Source organism: Zootermopsis nevadensis, unplaced genomic scaffold, assembly GCF_977971745.1.
Source record: "Zootermopsis nevadensis isolate Lab colony 2312 unplaced genomic scaffold, Znev_1.0 Znev_ptg000028l, whole genome shotgun sequence".
Classification (NCBI taxonomy): domain Eukaryota; kingdom Metazoa; phylum Arthropoda; class Insecta; order Blattodea; family Termopsidae; genus Zootermopsis; species Zootermopsis nevadensis.
Window position 1 is genome coordinate 13,874,220 of NW_028259160.1, and position 11,922 is coordinate 13,886,141.

The 11,922-nt window shown below is 35.4% G+C and overlaps 1 protein-coding gene across 1 annotated transcript; it reads left to right on the top strand.

Moving 5' to 3' along the window:
* Positions 1–18: 18 nt before the first annotated feature.
* On the top strand, positions 19–9,627 carry Sur-8 (leucine-rich repeat protein shoc-2). Its single transcript, XM_022070298.2, has one exon. It carries the CDS (start codon positions 194–196, stop codon positions 1,856–1,858), a length of 1,665 nt encoding a protein of 554 aa, XP_021925990.1. The 5' UTR covers positions 19–193; the 3' UTR covers positions 1,859–9,627.
* The last annotated feature ends 2,295 nt before the right edge of the window (positions 9,628–11,922 follow it).

Here is an 11,922-nt window from a genome sequence, read left to right on the forward strand (position 1 = left end):
ATTTTGCCGTTTCGTCAAAACAAACGGGGTATCGTTTTCTATGCTACGCTTTCAGTTGAGAGAATCAAGGAAGCTATGTGGCTAGTATAGGTGAAGATGGCAAGTATTGTGCGATGAGAGATATGTCATTTATGACGTAGATAATATTTAAATCACTTTAAGAGATAGGTGGTGTTAACCACAACCAGCAGACATGCCGGAGTCGGCTGAGCAAGCTTCTGGTACAACAACGAAGGACACGAAATATTTCAAGTTGTCGTCGGGTTCACTTGGTGGTGGTGATGGCGCGAGACCAAAGGTTGTCACAGTCAAACATCCAGAATCCAACAAACCGAAGCCAACTGTTAAAAAGAATAAACCCATACTTGCGGATTTAGATGTATCGAAAGATTTTTTAAGGTGTAAAGAGGATGGTGAGACTATATTGGATTTAAGCAAGTCCAGTATAACTCAGCTGCCATCGACTGTACGGGAAGTAACCCACCTTGTTGAATTTTACCTTTATGGCAACAAGTTAGTGACTCTTCCTCCAGAGATAGGTTTCTTAGTCAATCTTCATACTTTGGCTCTAAGTGAAAACTCTCTTACAAGTTTGCCTGATGCACTTGCAAATCTGAAGTCTCTTAAAGTCCTTGATCTCAGGCATAATAAACTGAATGAGATTCCTGATGTAGTTTACAAGTTAACATCACTAACAACATTGTTTCTTAGGTTTAACAGAATCAAGGTTGTAGGAGAGGATATCAGGAATTTAACCAATCTAACGATGTTAAGTCTACGGGAGAACAAAATAAAAGAACTGCCAGCAGGTATAGGAAAGTTGGTAAATCTCATAACATTTGATGTGTCCCACAATCACTTAGAGCATTTGCCTATGGAAATAGGTTACTGTGTTCAGCTATCAACTTTGGATCTTCAGCACAATGAGCTGTTGGATATCCCAGAATCGATTGGCAACCTGCAAGCATTAACACGTTTGGGCCTGAGGTACAATCGTCTGAGTGCAATACCACAATCACTTAGTAATTGTGTGCATATGGATGAATTTAATGTTGAAGGAAATGCTATTTCACAGCTTCCTGATGGTCTTCTGTCAAGTTTATGTGATCTGACCAGTCTCACTTTATCAAGAAATGGATTTACTTCCTACCCATCTGGAGGCCCAGCTCAGTTCACAAGTGTGTATTCTATCAATATGGAGCACAACCAGATTGACAAGATTCCGTATGGCATATTCTCACGTGCTAAGAACCTAACCAAACTCAACATGAAGGAGAACTTGCTTACATCCCTCCCATTGGATGTGGGAACATGGGTTAACATGGTGGAGTTGAACCTTGGTACAAATCAGCTGATGAAGATTCCTGATGACATCCAGTTCCTGCAATCCTTAGAAGTACTCATACTGTCCAACAATATTTTGAAACGAATCCCCACCAGTATTGGAAACCTACGTAAGTTGCGGGTTCTGGATCTAGAAGAAAATAAGATTGAGTCTCTGCCAAATGAGATTGGGTTCTTGCGTGATTTGCAGAAACTCATAGTCCAGTCCAATCAGGTAACTACACTACCCAGAGCAATTGGGCATCTTACAAACCTTGTGTACCTCAGCATTGGTGAAAATAACTTGAGTTACCTACCAGAAGAAATTGGAACACTGGAGAATCTTGAGTCACTGTACATCAACGACAACCCCAGTCTGCACAATTTGCCATTTGAACTTGCCCTCTGTACAAACTTGCAGATCATGAGTATTGAAAACAGCCCACTGTCACAGATACCACCTGAGATTGTAGCAGGGGGCCCCTCTCTTGTTATCCATTTCTTGAAGATGCAGGGGCCTTATCGAGCAATGTGAATATCCACAATATGTAGTGAAGCACAGATTATGAAATAAGAAGACTTCAGAATCTCTTGACTGAATGTTGTGTATTATTTGTGAACAGGTTCTGCTGTCTGCATGACCTTGAGTATTAATAAATAGTTGTTCATAATATAGAAGTGGTGAAAGAGAAAGCCAAACTGAGAGAAAAAGTTGCAGTTATTTTGCAGGCAGTGAATTGCCATTTGTTTTTCCACTTCAAAGTAACATTTACCAGTGGTGCAAACCCTTTATAACTGCAGTTCTGAATTTAGAAGCTAAACTAACCATTGTAGGTTTATGTTGTTGAAGTTGCAAATCCTGATTTATGTCCGCATTTCTGTAAAAAGGCTGTTCCCACTGCTTATGGCTCAGGCGGGTGAGGTCTAAAACCCATTTAGGTTTCCACAAAAAGTTTTTCAGAATCCTGTTAGTGAGTTGCATACATCTGTTTATAACTCAGCTATAGAAATCAATAATACAGATACTAATGGAGTTCTGTGAAACTTGGTATGAACATCAAGCCATTAAATACATAAATTTTAACTCCTTGTCACATACAATATCGACATGGCAACCAGCAAACTTGTAAGCTGAGAACAGCATTAGTGCCAAGCAGAAAGGGTCTAATTTTTGTATGGTGACAGACTTTTAAAGTATGTGACTTTAACATAACATTTTGGGGATAATGGAAAGTAACGTAATCGCACAAAATATTTTAGTTTGATGACTTGTAACTTGACATACAAAATTTTAAAGTGAGATAAGTACATCTGCTAGTAGGATGTGTGGCATTAAAACTTTCAAGGTCCAAGCCTTCATAACCCTACATGCACCAGGTGCTTTTAATATGTGTTTGTTATTTGTTGTGAGTTTGAAGTGTCAGATGTTTGGATAACATTTTCCAATTCATGTGGTTAAGATGTGTCACTCAGTAAATATGCAGTGTTCATTTCTGGAAGTAGGTTATGTAGTGGATTTATGTTTGTTTCTCAGAATGTTGTTGTCTGTGTTACTGTACTTAGAAATTAAGAATAACATATATAAATGGTCATACCATATCTAACATAAATGGTTCTATGTAATTGGAGTTTTGTATCATTTTAAACATAACTATGAAATTGAAACTGAAAGAAAAATCATTGTAGAACTGTTTTGCTGTTACAGTATAATAAATTAACTTTCTTCTGTAAACTGTGGTAAGTAATCCAGAATTTGCTTCACTAAATGTTATAAAATGTTCATTTGTTGATGTAACATACGGAATGATTGTCATTGGCCCAACAAAATGTGCTGATTAGCTGCCTGCAAGTGTAAAATAAAATTATGCTTTTCATGTAAACAATTCTAATATGAAATCTGGTTAGTAAGGTCCAGAACTTATTGTCTTTATTGTCTTAGTATTGAACTAAAGGTCACAACAATTAATCAAATGTATCTATCCACTTCAAAACAGTGTTCTTAGAAATTAGGAATAACATATATAAATGGTCATACCATATCTAACATAAATGGTTCTATGTATATGGAGTTTTGTATAATTTTAAACATAGCTATGAAATTGAAACTGAAAGAAAAACCATTGCAAAACTGTTTTGCTGTTACAGTATAATAAATTAACTTTTTTCTGTAAACTGTGATAAGTAATCCAGAATTTGCTTCACTAAATGTTATAAAATGTTCATTTGTTGATGTAACATACAGAATGATTGTCATTGGCCGAACAAAATGTGGTGATTCTGCTGCCTGCAAGTGTAAAATAAAATCTATGCTTTTCATGTAAACAATTCTAATATGAATTCTGGTTAGTAAGGTCCAGAACTTATTGTCTTAATATTGAACCAAAGGTCACAACAATTAATCAAATGTATCTATCCACTTCAAAACAATGTTCTTTTCGATTGTGCACTGTGATGCCAGCAGTCCTGCCATTTGTTGGATTATATCTGGTATTCCTTTAGGATGATGTTTTGATTCCCACATCACTCTGTATGATCTATGGTACCTACAGAAATCCCTTTTATTTTAAGGTACATTTCAGATTAGAGAATATAAAACAGTCATGCAGTTGGAAATTTAGTGAGTGGTGCAGCAGTGTGCTTGACCAAGAATTGTTTTATGCTGAATGAGATAACATTATTATGGCATGCAGGACAAATTGTGTTGAGTGCTACAACTTCACAAATAATCATTCTTCCAAGTACAGGAAAGTGAAAGTAACTAATTCCTCATGTTTCACTGCTGATGGACAATCATAAAAATCTCAGCTCAGTCGGTCAGTAGGCTACAGGCTGGACAACTAGGATTCATTTCCCATCACTGCAGGATTCTTTTCTTTGCCATTATATCCTGACCTAGCCTCCTATCCAGTAATATTCTCTGCCTGGGAGTAAAGTGCCCAGGGTATGAAGCTGACAACTTCTACCTAGTGCTAAAGTTATGAATACATGTACCTTTGAAACACTGGTAAACTTGTACAGACTACACAGTGATACAACCCAGACAACTGTCATCTTCAGGCTCACCACTGTCAAAACCTGAAACCATACTTAAGATATACAATGATTTGACAGGTATTTTATAGCAGTTTTGTTTTCTGGGTTGCAATGCTGTGGTCTTTTAGGTGGTTACCAACATTTCAGGACGTGAAGAGTGTGAGGAATGGTGTGATTTATAATATGGGGTTAAAGAAGAACAGGTAATTGGAATTGTCTGGTTAAAACACAAGGGATAAAGAGGGGAAGTGTGGATTGTCTTGGGTCAATATGAAAGAGCCCCCATACAGGAAAGCAGAGAGGAAGATTATGTCAGAAAAGAACCCTTCTATGGGCCAGGAGAGTAAACACTGGTGGTAGATATAGCAACCAAAAGGTAAATAAAAATATTATAGAAGTAAAGGGAATTCAACATATTTGAAGGAGATATCCAATTCCAGACTTAAATCAATGAGATTACCGATGTAGTGATATAAATGAGAAATAATTTTGTGTGTACAAGTTTTTATCAGAAATAAATGAACATCAAGGGTCAGTGAGGCATGTAAAATTACAGAGAATATGTTATTTTATTTTCACACAGTTATAATATAAGCCAGTATGAGATTAGATGTCACTTGAAACCTTTTTCCAGTGTATCACCATGTCAAAAGCAGCAAAACTTTGAACACATCCAAGTTTATATTGAAATACCCTGCTATAATTTGGCACTTTGTGAACAATTAATGTTGATGTGTGCTAGTTTATTTGATAGTGATTTCTCACATTCTTACTGTACTCTATGTTGCATATAAACACAACTGAAATGTCTAAGAGGGTGCATTTAAAATGCATTTGATCATGGAATATGTGGTCAGTGACTACTGAAACAGAAAGCAGATTTGCTTAGATTCTTTTTGTTCCTCATTACCAACTGCATTTTCAGCCCAAAGTCCTGTATGACCCTTCTGAAGTTCACATGAGAGAACAAAACTGTTAGTACCATTGTAATGGTTGGTAAATAATCCTAAATTATGCAACATATTTCTCTGGTAAACCTATGATACCACATAAAAACCAAAAATCAGGCAAATATTTTGGTTTTTTTGTTTGTTTACATTTTCCAGATTCAAAGCCAGCTGTAATTCAGGTCACAAACAGAAGCTGTCCAGCTTCATAAAGTATTATATTACACAAGAGAATAACTAAGGTACTTACCTATTACTTATAAAATGTGGTCACTGGCCATTGCTAACAGACTTAGCCTCACTGGTGTATTTAGTTCATTGGAGTCAATAAAGCAACAGAATCTATCATTTAGAATGTTACAGTAATACAGACATGATGCGAGTCATGTGGGATGCAAAATAAGTCACTGTGTTCAGTGAATTTGGTTGTATTTTGTCCCAATGCCAGTTTGTTGCCACTGTTTGGAAAGCTGAATATTGTATTACTTGATTAACATGTTTACAGGAACTGAAATTTTATTTCTGTCTTAGCAGGAATATTAACCCTGAAACCATACTATAAATTAATTACTTTGAATACCATGAAGATCTGTAAGCAGATTATCATTCCAATTATTTGCAGATTCATCCTAAGTTAGTATCTTGTGTCATTCCAGTTACTTATATATTCTTCTTAGGTTAGTATCCTGCAATTTAATTGATGTTTCTGTACAGATCTTCAGTATTTTTTGATTTTGTTCTTGGATTCATGCTCATTGTCCCTTCTGGCTTATTATACTGGGTGTCCACTTCGCCAACACTTTACCTGCTGTGAAGTTTGATGAAGTGTCATTGAAAATAATAGCAGTTTAACATGTAAGGAACGTAACCAATATGAAATGAGGAGACATAGAAATTCCAAATAGTGCTGGAAATATGAAGATGAATTAGCTGCAAGGGGCACATAAACAATTAATGATCATTACTGACTAAAGTGAATTAACATTGTGCCAGATGTATAAAAATATCATAGTAATTTTCTATTACTTGATGTGGGTGTTAACACAAGACATTGTTTTTGTTATATACTGCTGTAGAGAGAATTTTCAGTGTAATCTAAGCTGTTCTTGTTTGTGAGTTTCTGTTGTGTATGAAATATGTAAACATGTATATTTTTACTCCAGAAAGTCATCGAAACAAAGACCTACATATAAAAAAATTGTTACATATTGCTATATCCATTACTTTGTATTTTTCAGATTGCAGTCAGTTATCATCAGGTATTTCAGTTACTTAAGTGCTAATATCTTAATTTAGAAGTTGTCCCGCTTTTCAGACAATGTGAAAAATTTACCCTTCAGAACCATTTCATTGTGACTGAGCTAGTTACAGAACAAAGCTGAAAAATGTTAATAAGGAAAGGTGAGATCTGTTTGGCTAAAATCAGATGTAGAGTTTTCAGAACATTTAAACAAGTGGCACTAAAGTTTAACAATAATTAAAATATAGCTGTCAAGCATAGTAATAAAATTAATCACTAAAATCTGTTCTTGAATACACAAATCATATTAAATGAAAGAACTCTGTTGTAATTTGTAGCATTACTTTAATAACTATGTCGTACAGACTATGTTTATGTAGTGCATGTAGTTTATGTAGTACCAATGAATATTGTGTAACCGTAGAAACCAGCAGTGGAATTGTGTGTGGATATATATGTATATATGAACCATAATAACATGACAGTCAGTTGATAAATATTAAAGGAATAAATTACATTATAAATATTATTGTAATATGAAATAGAAGGGTTAGGATAATGACTGGAACTATCGTTACTCATGAAACACTGTTAACCTTTATCATATGAGAACAGGAGCTTTAAATCCCTGTACTATGGAGCTGCCAGTGAAATTTTAACTACAGGGTTAATGATTTAGCAGTATGTTACTGTTATGCACAACCAGTCAGTCTGACCATGTGGAAGCCATGTTACTCAGTTGATAGAAGTTAAGGGGGAATAATAATTAACATAGAAGAATATGTGGAAGTCATAAAACCTAAATGGCTGAGTCTGTGGAAACTGAAATACAATTTAATACTTATTGTTCTTAATAATTGCATTAATTATTTTTGTTTTATAATTACACGGAATGAAAGAAATTATATAAAGAGGTGTAATAAAATATGTGATAAGGAGGGCTGTGTTTGTTGTCCTGGAGTTGTTGACTCTTATAAATGTTAAAAAGCAAGGTGGAACACATTTGTAAAAAAAAGACTTGCTAAACTCTAAAAAGAAAAGAAATTTCAATGTATAGTACCATTTTTAAGACATACCAATAGTGGTTAAATTTCATGTTCTCAAAAACAGTTGAAGCTAAAATATATAAAAACAGGATCAGAAGAGCAATTCTGTCTCAAGCAGAATATATCTCCATAAATAATTAGCTGTACTCTTTGTAATTCCATTTATTGATTGGTTCTTGCAATGCATTAACTTTCTTGATTCTATCTTCATCATTAAACATCTTTATTATTAAATTTGAATCCAATGTATTTTACTTCTCTTTTACAGTGCTGCATTTTGTATTCCTGAAATTGAATCTCATATTTTAGTGCACATTTCACAACTTCTAACATTTTATTGTGCTCTACATTTGTATCTGGAGCTATGAATAAGTCATCAGAATATGCGACACCTTCTTTGTCACCAAAATACATAGTATTCAGTTTTAAGATCATATCTGGAAAAACCATACGTCTTGGAACAGAACTCGTTCATAAACCAAGAACAGCAACACACTCAGATCAGTATATTTTGCCTATTTTCACGGTATAATGAAGTATGAAATAATTTTTTGGGGCAATTCATCTTAACAGCAAAAAGATATTCGAAGATTGCTGTCTTCTGGGTTATTGCACTGTGTAGTCTGGTATATATACACCAATGTTTCACAGGTCATACTGTCTCTGTCATCAGACTCACCTCTGTGAAAACCTGAAATCCTACAAAAAGATATTCACTTTACAAAAGAAAATTGTTAGATTAATGGCTGGTGTCAAACCTAGAAATTCATGTACAAGTCTATTTAAAAGATTAAAGATCTTAGCTCTTCCTTGTGAATATACGTATATTCTCATTAATTAACTTTACTGTAAATAACCAAGAACTTTTCCAAACTAATTCTGTTATACACATTGTCAACACAAGGAATAAAAATCAGCTTCATAGACCAGTTGCCAACCTCTCATGTTTTCAGAAGAGTGCATATTACGCAGGGATCAAAATTTTCAACAGTCTACCATCAAGTCTCACAAGTCTTGTAAATAAAAAGACGCAATTTAATGTAGCATTAAAAAGATAATTACACAATCCTTTTACTCTGTCGATGAATTTCTATTGTTTACAAATAAGTGATAATTTATCTTCTGTTTGTAATTGGTAGATTTATTTGTAACTTATCATTACTTTAGGTGAACCGGGATAGCTTAGTCAGTATAGTGACTGACTACGGGCTGGACGACTTGGGTTCGATCCCCGATGGGTAGAGGATTTTTCCTCTAGCCTCTGCGTCCAGACCGGCTCTGGGGCCCACCCTACAATGGGTACCGGGATCCTTTCCCAGGGGTAAAGCACGGCCAGGGCGTGATGCTGACCACTCACCCCCATCTGGTGCCAAGGTCAAGAAAGAGTAGGAGCTATACCTCCATTCCCCCCAAATGACCTACATGGTGTATAGCGGGACAGCTTTACTTTTTTTAGGTGAACCCTGTGTTTGTATTATGTGAAATTTATATAATAGTATGAATTGTACGTTATATGTATTGTATTATTATTATGACTTTTTCCACATCCTATTGTCATCTGACTATCTTATAGATCCATGGAATGTAATAAAGATCTATGTATGCATGTATACACACTGGGAGCAAGATAACTGCTGGTTAAAGCATCAATCTTCACAGTGACAAAACTGATGAGATTAACAGAATAGGTACATTTATCATCCATATATGATGTGTCCAACATTTTGTACTGATATATTATCCCCTTATGGTTGAGGCAAAAATTTCCATTAGCAGCAGCAAGAAATACATTCCTTCAATCCTAAACAAGAGATACAAAATATTAAATTCAAATAACATTTATAAGTCAACAACATGCAATGGCAGATTTTGCACATACTGTGTCTATAAGGAATGACAGTAACAGGGTTAAATAAAAACATTTGTTGAACGCAGTAATGTCTCGACAACATGAAGGGCTTATTGATGTAATGTAAAACTGTATATTGTGAATTATGTACAAACTGTTCCAAAATAAATTGACTGATTACTGTGTTAACCACTTTTATACATTCTGGATTTTTTCAGACAAATTTCTACTTACTTCATCTGTTCAGTGATTTACTTTCCATTTTTTCACTGTGAACATAGTCACTGCTACCACTGTTTGTTTCTGAAATGTTATTGCTTTGTTCACCTCTTTATGACCTTGCTTGAATCAGATTGTTTTATCAGAGTGGAGCCTGCTTCAACAAGACTTTCCATCTGTTCTGGAAATTACATTGGCCATTGTTACCAATACTTCCATCTGTTTAGGAATTGCTTAATGAATTCTTTCTCTGCACTGATTTCAGATCTCTTTCATATTATTCCATTTATAATTTGACAGAATTTAGAAGTTTTGCATTTCTCTGCTGACCCCTCCATACATTTCACTTAATTTATTTCACTTCCCAAATAAATGTGTTCCTGTAACAAGTGTGTCATTAACCCTCATTCTGACTATTAAGTTCTATGACATACAGGGTTAAACAAGCTAAATAATACGGGACTCCCATTCAGTTAATATACATGAATTATATAATCCCACACAGTGCCATCTTCAGCTTCAATATGCATTTGTTAATTATAAAATATGAAGTCTGAGTTTCAAAACATGTACTGCCATACTTACCTTGTAATACTGAAAACTATTTAAACTTTGGTATTTAACAGAACATGGCTCAATTTGTAACAAAGTTATGACAATTTAAATTTTGGAATTTTTCCTCCTTGGCCCCTCTGCCAAAGTATCCTAATAAGGTTCTATGACAAAGGCTTTCAGCCAAAGCAGTCCCTCCCTCTCTGGGTTGAAACCCCACAGAACCAACCAACCAAATTTTTTTGGACAAGTTGCCTGATGGGATAACCTCCCATCAGCAGCAACAGACCCTAGTTTAAATGGTCGAGGCTCCCGCCACGACGGAACCGTTAGCATAAGCAAATTCCCGTTTTAGTTACAAGGCTCTGTTTACCATTTCCAGTAATGTTTCGTACGCAGGAATGGTGTTAACTAGGAAGGGACGATGTCTTGCACAGGACTCTGCCCTTAGTTAGCTTTTTGGTTGGAAATCATGTCTTTCTAGTAATCACCCATGGCACTACATCAGAACAAATTACGAGAATTATTACACAAATTATTTAAATACTACTACAATATCCGTCCACTATGAAGCACATGTCAAAAGCAGTACTACATCACCTCACGATATGAACAAGCGTGCACAAGTATACAAAACACATTTCCACAGTAATCACTTTTGGCATGTCACTAGATAATTTTATGAAAATATTACACATTATTATTTTAATATGCATGAAATATGAACATGAAAGTTATAAAGAAACACTTACCCCTAAATAATTTAAATGACTCGCAGGAGTATTCAATTATAATATTTCCAGTGGAATGTCCACATTGGTGACCAATTTCTCAATGAACGATAGTTTACAGTTTAAATTGTGTTCAAACTGTAGTTGAGTGGTAGCATAGAAATATGAAGTCAGGACTGGATCTCACAAACAGCAACCAGTATTACCACATATTTGCAATGGCCAGTTCTCTAATGGTAACTATACTGGGAACGACCTGTTCTTCAAGTGCCCGAGCACTGCGGGTCCCAACTTATCGTTGACTTGATCTATAGACATTCGATAGGACTCCTTGGACGAGGGATCGGCCCGTCGCAAGGCCCCTACCTGTACACAGGACAGCACAACACAGAAAAACACGGACAAACATCCATGGCTTGAGTGGGATTTGAACCCACGGTCCCAGCGATACAAGGCCCAAGCCTCAGACCACGCGGCTTCTGCGGACCCCAATGGTAACTATGATAGTATTAATATAGAGTTAGACATATGGGAGTCCTCAGCTAATGTAAAAAACAATTTATGGACTTTTAAATGTTAATGAAAATATAAATACTATTTAGGCACAAGCTGTAGCTTATTTAATTTGCACTTAAATCTGGCTTTGAGTTTAGAATCGGAACTATGGCCAGACCTTAGTCATCAGTACTCGGAGAGAAATTATAAAGTGGGCAGTTCTAACATAGTGGATGCATGCTATAACAGAAAAACTGCAAACTGTTGGTGGGTAGGTCTCCAGTGGAGGGCCCAGCATTTGAGAAGACATGTTTTTCATTACATTTCATAACAAAAGTAGATGTATTTAACAACTGTAAGATGTTCCATTAAATGCCACCATTTAAATAGCAGTCATGCTCAAATGACAATCATTTACAAATTGTGATTTCCTGGGCTAGTATTCAAACATTTATGATATAATGAGGTTTTAAAACATGTGGTACTA

What these genes read in the sequence shown, in the direction of transcription:
- Sur-8 (XM_022070298.2), top strand. Translation starts at nt 194, where the DNA reads ATGCCGGAGTCGGCTGAGCAAGCTTCTGGTACAACAACGAAGGACACG.